The sequence below is a fragment of the Tribolium castaneum genome, chromosome 3, assembly GCF_031307605.1.
Source record: "Tribolium castaneum strain GA2 chromosome 3, icTriCast1.1, whole genome shotgun sequence".
In the NCBI taxonomy this organism is placed as follows: Eukaryota; Metazoa; Arthropoda; class Insecta; order Coleoptera; family Tenebrionidae; genus Tribolium; species Tribolium castaneum.
In genome coordinates this window covers 24606082-24622401 of record NC_087396.1, presented here as the reverse complement: position 1 = coordinate 24622401, position 16320 = coordinate 24606082, and the positions used below count along the sequence as shown (strand labels likewise).

At 35.7% G+C, this 16320-nt stretch overlaps 3 protein-coding genes across 7 annotated transcripts; 1 reads left to right on the top strand and 2 right to left on the bottom strand.

Annotated features, from left to right (window-relative positions):
• Positions 1–1736: 1736 nt before the first annotated feature.
• Positions 1737–7542, top strand: vlc (vulcan). Of its 2 annotated transcripts, none has more exons than XM_064355776.1 (5): positions 1737–1952; positions 4033–4439; positions 5189–6043; positions 6513–6724; positions 6776–7542. In XM_064355776.1, exons 1-5 carry the CDS (start codon positions 1924–1926, stop codon positions 7112–7114), a joined length of 1842 nt encoding a protein of 613 aa, XP_064211846.1. In that variant the 5' UTR covers positions 1737–1923; the 3' UTR covers positions 7115–7542. The 2 variants fall into 2 exon arrangements, with proteins under 2 accessions (XP_064211846.1, XP_015836693.2); XM_015981207.2 differs by lacking the exon at positions 1737–1952 and adding an exon at positions 2102–2564.
• Positions 7543–7751: 209 nt separating this feature from the next.
• On the bottom strand, positions 7752–11984 carry LOC663655 (hydroxysteroid (17-beta) dehydrogenase 4). 3 transcript variants are annotated; one of them, XM_969691.4, is made up of 10 exons: positions 11454–11964; positions 11249–11401; positions 11075–11194; positions 10832–11028; positions 10298–10619; positions 9959–10246; positions 9559–9908; positions 9394–9511; positions 8165–8359; positions 7752–8112 (listed from the first exon to the last, which is right to left on the bottom strand). In XM_969691.4, the coding sequence occupies exons 1-10, from the start codon at positions 11644–11646 to the stop codon at positions 7901–7903; spliced, it is 2148 nt and encodes a 715-aa protein (XP_974784.1). In that variant the 5' UTR covers positions 11647–11964; the 3' UTR covers positions 7752–7900. The 3 variants fall into 3 exon arrangements, with proteins under 3 accessions (XP_974784.1, XP_008195215.1, XP_064211845.1); XM_064355775.1 differs by lacking the exons at positions 7752–8112; positions 8165–8359 and adding an exon at positions 9069–9235 and having other exon boundaries at positions 11454–11984; XM_008196993.3 differs by lacking the exons at positions 9394–9511; positions 9559–9908; positions 9959–10246; ... (3 more) ...; positions 11249–11401; positions 11454–11964 and adding an exon at positions 8823–8970.
• Positions 11985–12083: 99 nt separating this feature from the next.
• On the bottom strand, positions 12084–15366 carry exu (exuperantia). 2 transcript variants are annotated; one of them, XM_969677.5, is made up of 5 exons: positions 15222–15364; positions 15029–15077; positions 14193–14973; positions 13936–14124; positions 12084–12677 (listed from the first exon to the last, which is right to left on the bottom strand). In XM_969677.5, exons 3-5 carry the CDS (start codon positions 14964–14966, stop codon positions 12420–12422), a joined length of 1221 nt encoding a protein of 406 aa, XP_974770.1. In that variant the 5' UTR covers positions 14967–14973; positions 15029–15077; positions 15222–15364; the 3' UTR covers positions 12084–12419. The 2 variants fall into 2 exon arrangements, with proteins under 2 accessions (XP_974770.1, XP_015836695.1); XM_015981209.2 differs by lacking the exon at positions 15029–15077 and having other exon boundaries at positions 15222–15366.
• Positions 15367–16320: the final 954 nt, after the last annotated feature.

The window sequence follows — 16320 nt, the reverse complement described above, 5'->3', positions numbered from 1 at the left end:
GGAGTGTTGTTTCCAGTGGGCATTTGCTACAATTCCGCTTTTTGCATGCAGTGTGGTATGTAGGGCACTATTTGCATAGATTATAGCTTTTCGTACTTTATTTGCTTAATCAAGGCCTTTTTATTTCAATTGGTATGATAGAAATGACAATTTTTTAGCTGCGATATGCAGCTGCTGACGTGCCGCCTAATAAATAACGCAACGGTGAATTGTTATGCATTATTATTCTAACTCGAGTACTGAGACTTGAACACTACTGTTAATGAACCTATTATTTGTTACTACAATAAAATTGCATTCCTTGGTGGCAGCGTGACCGTGGAATTGTTTTATCGGGATGTCTCTTTTTTATGTGAAAAAATAACACGATGGTAGTAGCAACCAAATTGAAGAAGGAAATACCACTACGTTTACTGTTATTATTGTTTGTGTAACAAGTGTTGAGAGTTTATCACGTCTTGAAGAATCTTCTGCATTTAGTTTTTATTTTACTGACTAGAGGTCATTGTAATAATTTTTCGAACCAGGGAAAAATTCTAGAAAGTACCACAAGGAACACGACTATAAATAATTGTTAGATTTCTTATCCCACGTATTTTGTACAAAAACCACGGAAATGCAGTTATTACTGATTAGTGATTATAATTAGTGAAATGGCTTGAAGTTACGTTTTTCATAATGTATCTAATCTACTCCTTGAAAAAATGATTTACAACTTGGTACATTTGTATCAATGCTTGTAACTTAAGACAATGAATAATTTATTAATTGGTGGGCTTGAAAATCAAACACCACGCATTTTTTGCATAATTTATTATTGACAGATAAGGGCTCTTTGTAAAAAAACCGGACGATTGACCGATTTGTATTTATTTTAAATGTCTAAATAATTCATTACGTATCCGTCTTGTGGTTGTAAAAATAAATTTAATAAAAATAAAGTTTTTTATCATTTAATTGGATCAGATGATTATAAATCATACTCAATTAATCGTCCATAGCATTTCTCTTAATGAAAGGCTCCGATATGGATGATTTTTAACGACTTGAGAATTGCAAGTAGTACGAATAGGAAATCAAGAAAAAAAGTAAGTAGTGATCAGTGACCGCAAAAGCATGAATGAACATTTCCGCGGGAATTGGTTCTTCTTTGTCGGTAGAGTCGAAAATTCCTTAGTTTATGTCGGGCGACAAAAAATACACAATTTTTAAATTCTTGAATAAAAATGTGTAGAGATATTTCCGGCTTGTCTTTCCCAGCGTTCTTATGTGTTGCAATTTTAAATATGGAAACTTGGATTAAACCTTGAACAGTGGGCAATTTATTGTAGGTTAATTACCCTAATTTAAATAATTTTGCTGCTTCAGTTTCTGTAAAATTTTCTCGAATTACTTCTCACGAATCTAATTTCGGAAATAAGTGTCTGTGATTACCACAGCAATAAATAATAGAGTGGTTATGATTAGTATTTAAATTCTTGGCCTCGTGGTGCACAAAATGTCAATTAAAATAGTGTGGGGTGCGTTAACTAGGTAAGTAGGTACTTATTTTCGACCGTAACATAACAAGTTTTATTATTATCATCATTGATGACATAGTTTGGAGGTGAGCTGTAAATAAGTGCATTTGGGAGGCGGATTTTTAAAATGCTCCAGTTCACGATCATTAAACAGATTTTTTTAACCCTTCTGGAAGCTTTCTTTTATAATTTCACATCATTCATGCGTTCGGTAATTGACCAAACCCATTTGTGACCTTTAACTAAGGTGTTATTAATGGCAACAAGGTCTCATCCCCTCAATGAATTTATCGGGTTTTGCGTTGGCTTCCCGGCTATGACACCGTGAAATTCACTGGTTTGTGCTTCTATCACCTAGTTCGATCTTAAATTCAACACGGACAACTTGCATCAAAAATTTACAATGGCTGGAGTTTCGGGAAATTCATCGGAGTAAGTTCCTTGTTTTTTATGGTTCTTGTGTGTTATGTAGTTGCATCGAAAGTAGAGTGAGTCGAACCACCTTCAGAATTCTCAATTCAGTCAAATGCACGATAGTGGGACTGTTATGTTGTATTTTAGTCGTCTCCTATCTGGTTTATTGATTTCAGTCGACTGCTTTATTGTTTCGAGAAATGATACAGGTGTCTAATTTTTAAAAGAGAATGAGATATCACTTCTTTGTCACCCTTTAGTAATAGTAAGTGAGTGAGTTCACCTTGTCGCCCACTTTTCGTCCACAAATGGGCCGGTTGCCATGGGTTTATTGTTCTCAAATTCAAGGGTATTTGAGAATTTTTACATTTTCCATACGAAAAAAATCGTTGATGTTTCCTAGCGGTTGCACATTTTACTATTCGAATAGTTTAAGGGGTTGCTATAAATAACATCGAAAGGGAATTCCTCAAGTCTCGCGTTCTAAAATCAGTTTATTCGAATCATGCTTTGAGCTAGATGTGATGTAGGTACACACAAAATGGATCGGCAGTTTTGTGGTTTAAATTTTCGTTTGAAAATGGGTAAACGTCGACGTTTGAATAAGTTCATCAGTAAATGGATCAAGAGGTATTTTAGTGCACGTGGGTGATTTTCGTCCACCTAGCCAAATATAGATGTTTGGAACACAAGGCGTGAACTTACTTGCATGAGTTGGATTAATAAATTTCAGTTAACTGTTATTTTGGAGTCGTAAACTGCATAGGTGTGTGCATGAGTTCGCATTATTCATAAAATAATTTGAGAGAACCTTTCAAAAATATTTCCGCATGATAAATAATCCCATAAATAATTATGGTACCATAATTGAATCTAACGAGATCAAAATCGCAATACCTGTATTTGAGATTAGATGATAAATTTTTTCTTCGACGTAAATGTAAAATATCAATGACCCAGTGACTCAACAATTTTGGTTCATTATCTTCCCTAAACTGAAAGGAATGTGTTGTTATTTATTCAAAGCAAGAAAAACAGTCTGAAAAACCAATAACCATGAATTTCGGACGATAAATTATCATTAAGAATAATACACTTTTCGCCTACAGTCGCTAGTTTTGAATATGATTGTTCTTTTTTATTTGATCGTTAGTGGAGGCGAAACACTTTAACAATAATTAATTACCTTGTCACAGTAAAGTTGTAAATTCAGTAACATGATCAGAGTCGCAATATTTTAAATTTTATCCATTTGAATGCAACATTTGCGATGATTTTCATTGTAGATGCGTCAGAGTTGTATTTTTGTATTTGCTAATGAATTTGCAACACCTGATTACCTTGATCTGTGGTTTTTAACCAAAGACGCTGTAAATTAGATCAAATGCGTGGTTTTGCTAGTAAAAATTATAGCTTTGTTTTTGTGGAATTTGATTTTGGAATTTTACTCATAACTTGTGTAAAATCTTCGATTTGTCAATAGGTAATGTGATGAACACACATTCTAAAAAAAGTGTGTCATTGTTACAAATGAGATGTTTGGGTAAGACGATTCAGTGTAATTGAAATTCCAAGTCTCATTTAAATTTTTCAGCTTGTACTTTTTCAGATTAATGAGCCGTGAATTTATCGCTTCATTAATAATATTATAAAAAGCAATGTCATCATTGCTTTGTTTGTGACATCATATACTGGGTATCTATGAAACTATTACGGTTTCTTCGTAATTGATTCGAAACAAATACTCAATTAAACAGCTTAATGGAGATACCTAATCGGTTCAGGTAATCGACTGAAATTACAACTGCAAATTAATTTTTAAGTAGTTGCTCCGTAATTGATTGCCCGAGATCTTATTCAAGAGTTTATTATTAAGTCAAGGCTTGTTATGTAGGTACTTAAAATATCGATTTTTTTGGTAAAAAATTTGGGAATCTTGTCGTCTGTACATAGTGTAAATACACCGCAATTTCTATTTTTTGTTGCACTTTTTTTCGCTTTTGCACCTTGTTTGCGCTTGTTGGCTCGTCGTTGTCGCTTCCCATCTGTTTGCACGTCGTCTTAGAATTGCATCCGATAATCCGAATGTTGGGTGCAGTGACCTCCCGGAGGATCGCTCAACGGTGCTGCTGCTCGGCGTCACCAGGATACCGACCTCTCCGTTACCGGCCCGTCGTCCCTGCACCCTTCCTCTCGACCCATCCCAAACCCTTGAGATCAGCTCCCAAAAATCGTCAAGTGCACAGTCACGTCGGACGTCGTTTTCGACAAGACGACGACATACTAGGAGTTCGTCGATCAAACGACGGCCCGGCGACGATTCAAAATGCTCCTCATCCTCATGGGAGAATCCCAACGACCACGACGACGAACTCACGTCGCCGTCTTCTAATTGCGTATCCGGTTATGAAAACGCTGCTTCCACCACCGAAACGGTGATGGACCGATCTGTCGACTCTATCGGGACTTGCTCTCTAGACGTTGAAGCTTCGGCTGATCTTTCAGGTATTCCGTGTGGCTTCATTGTGGTTTCTGGAGTGAAGTGGTCCTCAAGAGTTTTTTGTGTTTTTTTATTTTTGTTTGTAGCAGGAGCAATTTCCAAGAATTCAATTTAAAAATTTGTAATTAATTAAATCAATGCCCAAGTTTTTATAGTTCAATTAGAGTGTTGACTTGTCTGTGTCATCATCGAAAAACTACTCTAATTGTGACTTGTGAGATAGAAAATAATGATCCGTTCACTTGCTTAACGGTTAGGCTATTATTACTTAATTATAGCAATTTATTTCTTCAAACACAATTATTTAGTTTAATATTTTATCTAGTTTTTTTTTTTGGTGGTGGCATGAACACTGCTGATTGTTGAAGATGAGAAAAAAATGCTTACTTAATAGCCGCTATTTTTTAAATTTACTAAAGTATAAGAAAAATTCGAGGAAAAATTTGATGTGATTTGAGTGCAAACCTCGATTTTTTATCAATACAGGGTGTATTATAACCGAGGTCCCTGTGGTGGAGTCACCCTATCATAAAATAACATTAGTTGTTGAAGTTTTTTCTTTATTTTGTTTTTCTCTTAGTAAATATTTATTATCATTTAGGCGTGTTTTTTCACTGACGCGTAAAATAAGTACCTCTTTTGCCTCACCGGCTTTGATTCTGAAAAATGTTATTGAAAATTTTTCTTAAGCAACATTTTTTTTAATTATTTGTTTTTTTTTTCAAGAGTGAAAAATGTTTAATGCTATTTCCAGACTGGTCTGAAGCCTCATCTGGTGGCACCCTCCGGAGCGCTAGCATCAGAACCCCCACATCTGAGCCCCATTTACCTTCATATCTCAGTCTAGCCTGCACTGTAAACGGCTATTCCACCACAACCAACTACGACCCAGTACGTCTTGCTCGTTCCAGAGACACTTCTCCCCATCGTCTCGATAATGACAATTTGACACCAAAAAATCCACCAACAACTTATTCCATCCAGAACAATCTTCTTTCACCCCCAAATCTCGTCCCTTTACCAACCCACATCAAGCCCAAAATGACCGACCATACCATCACCCATCATCATCACTACCAATCAACCAAGACCATGACGTTCCAAAAACACACCGAATCTCACCATTTCACCTCAAAAGTCTACACAAAGGATACCATCGACGCTTGCTACGACCACAAGAAACTCACCAATAAATGCATGCCAAAAATGAACGGACAGAGCAAAATGAATGTTGTTGAAACAAAATCGTTCATTGAGCAGAGAGTTGAGAGGTTGTACGGACCTGGGGCTCTAGCTCAGGGATTTTTCGTCTCAAAGAAGCAAAAACATGAATCGGAATGTGAGAATTCTTATGTGGAAGAAAACGGAATTGAATCGCCAATGAAACAGAGTAATAGTAGTCCAGCTTTGCCAGTTTTGAGACATTTGAGACCTGAATTTCGGGCACAATTACCGATTTTGAGTCCGAGGAAAGGGGTCGAGAATTCAATGCAGAAAAGTTGTACTGTACCTACGTTGAAAGATGAGGTTAAAGTTAATGGGCATAGTAAGCAAATTGCGGCAAGTGAAGGGGATAATGTTGCCAAGATGACCATTAAGGAAGAAACAGGTGAGGATATTGCAAATTTTCAACTTTTGTGTGAAACACGCCAAAAAAAAATCGAACAATTTGTCATTCTATTAATTTTAATCCGTTATTTAAAGACAAGAAACTATACAACAACATAGAACAATGTGATATTTTATTATTTTAAAAAATAAAAAAATTAGTATATACGCGGATTGGAGATAACAAATTGAACTTATTTTGTTATAGCATTGAACACCTTAAATATCTCGTCAAAATTGAAAATGTGACATTGACGTTTACTCTATCATTTTTCTTAATCTTATCACGTTCCTATTGTGTGCCTTTTTTGTACCAATTATGTGATGTACTGACAGTTTTAATCAATCAAAAATTTCTGCAATGAGTGCACTATTGGAAATAATCATGTTTCCGTTCGAACGGGTCAGCGACACGATTTACTCGTTAACGAAAAAACTGTACGCTTTCGTAATGATTATCTTATGTGTAGGTGAAAAGGACGGTCACCACTTTTTGAAAATCCTGCAGAACGAAACGAACCGACTTTTACAACTGGCTGACAAAGTAGAAATGGAATTATCCAACACTGAACTGTCTGAAGAAATCATCGGGAAAATTCATTCGGCTTCGGGGAAAGCCAGACTTTTAGTATCACAGAAAATGCAACAGTTCAAAGGACTATGCACGAATAACATCACACAGGTAATGACATTGTTGATTAATTTAATTTTTTATTTCATGAGTTATAAACAGGGTGAAAATGAAGCTTTTCCCACCACTAATGAGGACTTGCAAGGCTTTTGGGACATGGTGATGCTTCAGGTCGACCAAGTGGATGCTCTCTTCAAGGAAATCGAGTTGCTGAAGGCCAACAATTGGCAAGAGGTGAAGCCATCACAACCTGTCAATAATGTGACCAATGGCAAAGCAAAGAAAATAGTGAATAGAGTAAAAGCAACGTCACAGGCGAGCGAAGAAGCTCGAAAGAAACGCGAAGCCCAACGAAAACAGATGATTGAAGAGAGGAGAAAGGCAATGAAAGCCCAAAAACCAGTAGAAAGTATTGAAATATTCGTGCCTGAATCTAGCTGAAATTTATCCAAATTTTAGAAGTTTTATATTTATTACCTACAGAATAATATTTTGTGAAATTCCTTTAAGATCTGTGGTGTATGGTGTTTTTTGAAAATTTTGTTGTGACCTGCACTGAATAATTCATGTTAAGACTGAGTTTGAAATTTTTTATCATAATACTAAAATAATAACCAAATAACTAAGTACTCTGCTGGTACATTCCCAGTGCTTTTATAAAACAGGTGTATTTTTTCTTGTAATTTTTACCATTTGCATGCCGATTTGTTATGTAATGTTATTGTATAGTTAAATTTTTTATTACAGTTGGGTTTCTTTCCTCACACTAAATATTTTATAATTTGCGAAATCAAATATAAGTAAGAAGTACCATTTATTATATTCGAATTGTATTTATACACACAATAAATTTTCAACTTTTACCAACACTTGGCGCTTGTAATCACCACCTGTCATTAATTCTTACAAGTTCTTTTAACTTAAATTTGAACATTTTGACATTTTAACTGTAGTTTTATTGGTTAGACTTATTGCTATAGCAACAACTCTTAACAACGTTGTTAATTTTATTTCTCCAACTACTTGATAGACTTCATTCTTGCTTAACCAATTTGGCTTGAAAAAATCTACAAAAAGCTCGTTTGGTAAAGAAATATATTTAAACAAGTCCACAATAACAGAATACAAAACTTTTGAAACTTAAAATAATTATACACAATTCACCATACATAAAAAATATAAACCAGTGACACAAAAAACGGAATGTGCCTCGTACACAAAACCAAATTACAGTTTGGCGTTGGCTTTGAGAATTGGAGCCAATTTCTGCGCCAGCATGATATTTCCGGTAATTTTGAGTTTTCCCTTCATGAAAGCGGCTTGTGGTTGCAACTTCCCTTGTGCCAGAAGCATAAAATCTTCATCGGCAATGGTCAAAGTGGTACTTGGTTTACCCTCAGGCGCCCCCTCGTAAACTTTAGCGTTTTTCAAATCCATTGCTGCAAGAAATTGTTGTCAAATTTAGCCCCAATTTAATTAAGTGTAACTCACTCCATTGTTTGGCTTCTTTGCCATTTTTGGTGATTTTATACAAAAATACTCCTCCAATTGACTTGGCTTTATTCGGATCGGCTTTCACTTGGTCGATTATAAACTGGAAAACTGCATCACTTTCCAAGGCAGGAGCCGAGACGGAATTGTTGATTGGTTCCATTACTTTGACCGAATTCAAATCAACGTACGCTCCTGGAAAATTTATTAAACGACTACAATATCTCTCGAGTGGCGTTTTGATAAAATTCAGACAAGAAATGTGAAAGTCACGACTCGATAAAATTGTTTTTAAATGAGGTTATGTATTTTGGAGAGTTTGGGCTGTGATTGGGTGAAATTATCAGACCATGGAAGTTTATTGGTTTAGCCATTTTTGATAATAACGCGCCGAATTTAAACCCATGGTTAGAGCAAAGTACAAAAACGTGTCAATGTTGTTTTGCATATTTTAAATTAAATTGTTACCTGTTGCTATCTAAATTACCAGGTGAAGCTTAGTAGGAGTGATAATGTCAGATTTTTTCATGACATTTTTTAATTTTTGTGATAAACAATCATTTAAAACGATTCACTAATATTAAAAGTTAACATTCCATGAAATTTAATTACGATTAAAACCTTAAATTTTTGCACCAAAATTCACAAAATTACATACCTTCTTAAAAAAAATTCCTTGGGAATTGTTTTTGTATTATTATAGTCACAAAGCAACACTAGTAAATGATGCTCGACAATTTTGTTTTAAATGTTTCAACTTGACAATACAAAGTTCAATGACGTAATAGAAAAATCATTGATCTTTGAACCTCAATAAATTGCAACAGTATTTTAGAAATTTTAGAGGCTAAAAATATTTTTATTTTTGTTATGAGATAGGATTGATTAAATTATGAACAGTCAGTGTCTATAATTGAATTTATTTGAGAAAAATTAATGAAATTACGTCCATTGTGCTTATCCACAAATAAATTGTTTATTGTTTCCATATTTATAAGTCATGGACGAATTTTTTAACTGATAATGTCATTCGATGATAGATATCAAACTATTCTGGTTTTAGGATAAGGCCTAAAAATATGTTAGCTAAAAATACTTAAAACAAACATAAGATATGAAATTTGACATTTATTAAAATTTCTTACTTTGTTAAATATTTTGCATAATTTCAATAATTTTAGTAGAACTATTTGCATAAGTTTTTTTAATAATTTAAGCAAAACACTTACCTCCTATCACCACCGTATTTGTCTCTACAACACTTGTCTCGAAATGAATTCTACTGCCTTCCCTCCAAAAATCAACTCTGAGCGTTTGTCCGGGAATCACCGGTTTCATAAACCTGGCCTGAAACCTCCTGTAATTCCCCCAAAATCTCAAGATATTTTTTATACCTTGCAAGCTTTAACAAAACTTGGATCACCACCAGCATAAGCCCTCACTAACAACCTGATTGAAAATCCCAAAGTGCATAAACCGTGCAAAATCGGTTGTTTAAATCCAGCCACCACTGCCATATTCGGATCAATATGAAGCGGGTTTGTATCACCCGAAAGCCGATAGAGGGCAGCTTGATCAATTGTAGTTTTATCAGTGAGACTCAAATCAGGTACTCGGGGTGGCTTGCTTTGGCAAGGGATTGCTTTAGTACCAGTTCTAGAACCACCAAAATTGCCAGCACCCACAACAAAAGCGACAGTTTGGTTGCGGATTAGTAAATTTCCTTGCTCGTCAAACGTTTCAACTAAATTGGAACAATTAATAAAATCGCATTAAATGTGCGAAATCAATTACTGTTTTGAACGATTGCAGCTCCCGATCCCTTATCCAAAACTTCAACGATTGAGTTCTTTGAAAATAATTTTCCTTCTTTGGGGACTTCTCCCAAAAACTCGATATATTGCTCGCCGTGTAAAATCTGAGCTAAGCTGACCGTTTTTCCGGGAATTGCTGACTCAAGTTTGGAAGAAGTGAACATTGCTTGCATTGCCGGCATTATGTAAAATGTCGGTAAGGCACTAAAATCTTCGTCGTTTTCGTAGATAAATTTCAGTTCGTTTGGATTTTTCAAAGACGCGCCCACTAAATTTTAAATTAACAAAATGATTCACAAAAAATTACGTAATGTCCAACCTCCAAGTGCATACAAGATGATATCTTTCTGGGTAAAGTTATAAACGTCAACTTCTTCGTCTTTGACTTCACCTGACCGAAGACTGTCAAGTGACGTCATCAAAGCACCAGTAGCTTCTTGGATTGAGTCCAAATGTTCAGCATTGGACATTGAAGTGACTTTTTGCCACTTATCACGAACGTTTTCAACCGAAACACCGTCAGTGATTTTCGTACGTAAAAGACTACCATTTGAACGAATTATTTGGCACTTTCCGGCCCAACCAGCCGCTGATTCAATTATAGAGCCGTTTTCGGTGCAACTTTCGTGACATAAGTAGGCCTAAAAAAATTACGCGCTTAAATTTAATTAAAAAATCATGGTGCCATTTGATGTTAAATTTGTTAGGTTGGTGACAAATGTGAAAATTTAATTTGACAAGTTTATGTCAAAATTTTATGCTCAAATGTCATTCACCTCCGACATAGCACTAAGGAACTAACAGGCCAATATATTTTTAGTGGCCTGATACAAACTTTATATAGAAAAATTACCACAACAGGTGCAATTAGCTCCGGTTTGAGTTCAGCGTAGAGATCAGGTGGCAAAATATCCTCAGTCAGTCTACTCGCAGCTGTTGGAACAATGACATTGCAATGAATATTATTCTTTGCCCCTTCAATTGCAATAGTACTGGCCAAACCAACAAGACCCATTTTAGCAGCGGAATAATTCGCTTGACCAAAATTACCTAAGCCACACATAGTTAAACAACAAAACAATAAAAACTATAGTACCGTAAAGTCCAGAATTTGAAGAAGTCATTATAATTCTCCCATACCCTTGTTTCTTAAAAATGGGAAAGGCAGCTTGAGTGGTCTTAAAACTGCCTTTCAAATGCACCGCATGAACTAAATCTAAGTATAAAATAAAAAAAAATAGTTACGTATGACAAATTTTAGTAATGTTACCCCAATCCTGGTCAGATATTCTCGCAAAACTCTTGTCTCTCAAAATCCCCGCATTGTTAATCAAAACATCAACACGTCCGAAATTATCAAGCGCCGTTTTAATGACCTTTTCTCCATCAACAACCGAATTGTAATCGGCAACTGCTGTGCCCCCTAAAACCAATGGTGAAAAATTGTGAAAAAACTGGACATTTACAATCAATACCATTCCTTTTAATTTCTTCAACCACAGCGTCTGCTGCACTTGATGATTTACCATCACCATGTCTACCGCCCCCTAAATCGTTGACTACAACTTTGGCCCCCCGAGAGCCAAATAAAAGGGCATAGGCTCGGCCTAGCCCAGCTCCAGCCCCCGTGACCACGACCACTCTCCCATCAAATCTTAGATCACCCATTTTTTGGCGAAATTATGGTTTAGCAACACGACAACGCTCACTAATTTAGTCGACTGAACTTTGAGCAAATTATTGAAAAGTGTCTTGTCATGCGTATTGACAACGTTAATGAAAATATAAACTAGATAAAAAGTTTATTATTGCCCCTTCTCCACTACTTGAGGTGTTTTTTCTAGAAGAACAACTTTCTTTTTGACGTTTCACTTGGCAATTACACTAATTAGCTAATTTTCGTAAATTTACAGAATTGTGGTAGTTATTGTACTAATCAGGAATAGTCAATTCATCGAATTGTAATTTAAATTAAAAATAAGAAAATACACTGTATTACATAACCTATCATGTCATTCTGACAAGTGGTTGCTTCAGGAACGGCGGGAATTATAAAATCACTATTTTTATGTTGTCTAGGTAAATTGGTCAAAAAAGTAAACAAAGTCGGTTAATAGTTATATTTTTTAATAAATAACAGGTATGTAACAAATATAAAATAAATTTGCCACATAAAAATCACCCATTATCAAACTTAATATACAATAATTGCAATATATTATCTCATTATCACGATCAACATGACTCCTATAAACTTAAAGATTTTATCCACAAATAAACTCCGAAAATATTAACACCTTATAGTAACACACCTTTCGTTAAAAAAAAACGTTAAATTACGCATTAATAATTACAAATAAAATAAAAAAATTCTTAACTGATTAATAAAGCAACGAAAGAAGTGTTGTAAAAAAAATCAATGAAAAATGTCAAAGGCACAATTATTGCACTTCTACAGTCTTCTCTTTTTCAGATTCGGTTCCAGTTTTCTCAGTCGCATTATCAGACGAGGCGTTTGGACTACTCGTCGATTCTGAATTCCTATCTTTGTTGAACGATTTTCTTGTACCTCGAGGTTTCCTATTGTTGTTGTTTTGATAATACCGTGGCTTGGGCTGCACAGCCTTTTTCTCCGGATCGAAAAAACAATCCAAAATGTCCAACAGCTCGCTCAGTTCAGTCTCTTTGGCGTTCGCTACCTGAAAAAAAAATCGTATTGCAAAAATTGCAACTCGAAAAAATGAAATTGAAAAATAAACTACTTTTTTAAGTTAACTGAGCCTTTTTGGGCTTAATTGGACAAAAACTTACTGAATTAGGACGAAAACTAAAATACGAACATTTTTTTGAATTTCGCGCGTGCATTCGTTGCCAATAGACGTTGCGACACCACTGCCAACAGTTTTAAAATGGGGTATGCGCGAGAGTGGTGGCGTCGTTTTTAAATTTGTACAAAACTGAAAATTCAAGACTTTTTGTTCGGTTACTACAGTCACAACATTGTCCAATTTAATTAGTTACAAACAATGTGTAAACCGAGTGAAATTTTTCAAGTGAAGTGTGGTCGAGGGGTGGTTTTAGTGACTGGAAAAGTTTCATTTTTTCTCATTTTACATTTGTTTTGGAGACCTTGCTTTCGACAGCAAGAGAAGAAAAAGATCCCGTTAAGGTAATTACACAGATTCTAATACTTTTTTTTATTTTTTCGTGTTTATAATAACCCCCAAGGGTCATTGACCTCTGATCGTCTGCGATTAAATTAGGTCATGTTGATCACAGGTAGCTTTGAATGCATAGTTTGATGAAAATTAGTGACGTCAACATGAAGGGGGGTTTGTTTTTACATTTTTAAGTAAATTTTCTCAAAAAATAACTGTGTTTAATAACAATTAACCAGAATTTTTCTATTCGCGCCAATTCTGAAATCATTCCTGCGACTACTAGAAAATTTAAATGTGACATGAAATTGACATTTTAAAAAAAATTCAGACGTTTTAGTACATTTCCATAGTAATTATTAAGGATAACCTCGAGGATAGGGCAAATTTGACACGTAAAAAATCAACAAAGCATAAAGTTAAATCTTTGAGTAATCAGAAGAGGCACTTAACTGCGAAAATAAAAAAATAAAAGTGGTGAAAGTCCTTCTTTTATGGAATTCTTAGTTTTTTAAGAATATTTTTTTTTACAAAGCGTGTTTTCGACAAAAAACAAATTATTTCAAAAACTAAGCAAACTCCACTAATAATAATGTAGCTTAAGAAAATCAGTGTTAAAATTTACAACCAAAAATGTAAAAAAATATAGTGTACCATTTAAAAAAATAATAATGGGTTTGGAATGGAATTCATTTCTGAAATACCCTGTATATTTGAAAATAATAATTTTAGATCAAAGGGGGTTAGTATGAATAATGAACTTTTTCAACTCGCTGGAACATTCTGTAGAATAACTTACCTCACTTTTTAGCACCTTATCCAATCCATCCTTTGCACCATCCTCATACGCCTGCTTCAATTTATCATAATTAATATTATTTTCGGCCAAAAGTCGTCTCAAATGCGTTGCATGCTGTCTTTCGGGGCGACTCGCTCTCAATAAGGCACCAAAAACAGGGCGGAAAGTGTTTTGCCTTTCTAGCAACACCTGAAATCAAAAATTTTTTTGCGATAAGTCACGATAAACTTATCATTATCACTGATCGAAAAACTGACCTTAAACTGTGCAATTTCATCCTCTTCTGCTGAAATAGGATTAACAAACGGGCAAACAAAATTAATAATTTCGGGTTCGGTTCCTGTGGGTTTCTTCTCGTCCAAATCCTGGCGTTCGCCTTGCGCTAAATGCGCCGCAATTTCATACGAAACCCTCGCTCGGTCAACAGCACTGGAAAAATCTTCATCTTCGCGGTTGAGGAGCACCTTAGCCATGACTCTCAGACTGAACGATTTGGTGGTTTTGGCGCATTTTGCTTGAGCAATGTTAAAACCGTTCGCAAAGCCTTTGACAATTTTAGCGAAACGCTCCAGGAGGTTGTACCTGCGTAGGACCTCCAGGAGCATGCCTGGTGATGCTTTGCGTATCTCGTGGTAGATGAGGATGATGCCGTCGTGGGCGTCATCCCCTTGCACCTTCTCCAGCCATTCGAGGAAGTCGGTAAGCGCCGCCACGTCGCTCTTGGTCTTGACGAATTTATTCGATCGCATGTCTTTGAGCATGCGATAGCGACCCGTGTTGACTACACGGATGCTGTGTTTGCGACGGTACGAAGGGTTTAAATCTGAGAAGGGCATGATGTATTGGGAAAATTGACTTGAAGGGCTGTAGGCGGCGATTTGGCAGATTTCGTCGATGAGGCGGCGTCCGGTGGTGTCCACCCCCCAACCCACGAGGCGGTACTTCCCCAAAGGAATGCCCTTGGCCGGGTTGGGGGCGGCTACTGGGGGCGAGCCCTCGTCGCCTGAATTCGAACTGTCGTTCTGGACCATGCTGGTTCTGGAAACACGTGGCGACATTTTTACGACACGCCCAAGCTTATAATTACACTTACCACAAGTTTGTTCTTGGGTAAAGGGTTGAGGTGTTGGGAAAGTTTGAGACTAGAAAATATAGGTGTGAGAACACTAGTAACATTAGCTGTGATTTTGTGGAAAATGCATTTTGCACGTGTGTAGGGTAATGAGGTGGGGGCGAGAGACGGAAGTACGTCATGTACTGCGCGGAATTTGAAATTGAGGACTTACCGTTTTTAGAATTAGAAAATGATTGATTCGCATTCGATTGACAGCACGATTAAAAAACAAGTGAATTTTTGTGTAAACAAAAACATATGTTGCTGGGATTAGATCAGCTGTTTGAAACAGCCGCTAACTTGATCCATGTAGGAGGTTAAACAGTGGCCAACAAAATGTTGAAAGTTTGTGACAAAAATTGTTTTGGGGTTTTTAGAAAATGCCATTTTTTTGAAAAAGGGAAAAAGCAAATTTCCACCACGTTCCAGAGACTTTAAACTAAGTGAAAAAACATGAATAATATTTATGTTTATCCGACTTTACAGAAATTTTTACACAAGTGTTCAACACGAGTGAACTTGAGCTACAACTCTTCACCAACCGATGTCGCCCCATATCAGAAATTAAAAATTTAATTTGTAATCTTTTACTCTCTTTATCCTATGTTTCTAGCACGCTTTAAAATTATAATTTTTCTCTTTGAAATTATAATTATAATTAAATACAAAAATTTATACTGTTGGCTAATTATTTAAGACGAGTCTAATGAAAGATGGACAAATTTTGCCATACTATACAAATAGTTATTTATAGGAAGCTTTCAATTAAGTTTCTGATCAAAGTGGCCTATGTCTTTGGCATTATGTTGGCAACACCGAATTATTGACTACAAGTCTGACATTTATTAAATTTCGTAGTTAAAATGGCCAACTTAATTTCAAAGCAAGTACCTAGAAGAGTTTGAAAACAAAAAGGCACCAGATTTTTACGTAGAAGTTTCTGGATATTGACTCGTTTTTGCATTTTTTGGGGGGGTTTTGAAGTAATTAATGAATTTTTTGTGGAGTTTAAAAAAAACAGTGACTTAAGGAGCGATTATTGGTCGTAAAGGTGTTTGTGTAAAAAGTATCGTCGTATGACTGTCCTTATTACAATGAACACCTGTGTAAAGAAAACGTCGCTGATAGGCAACAGCACCGGAATAGACGAGCATCTGGTTCCGGTGTTGTTCACGTCATATCGTATAATATCGTACTGTATAGCAAACAAGACACATGGAGATTTTCATTTTTTTTTCAACACCAAATTGTTTTTTTTAGACACAATTAAT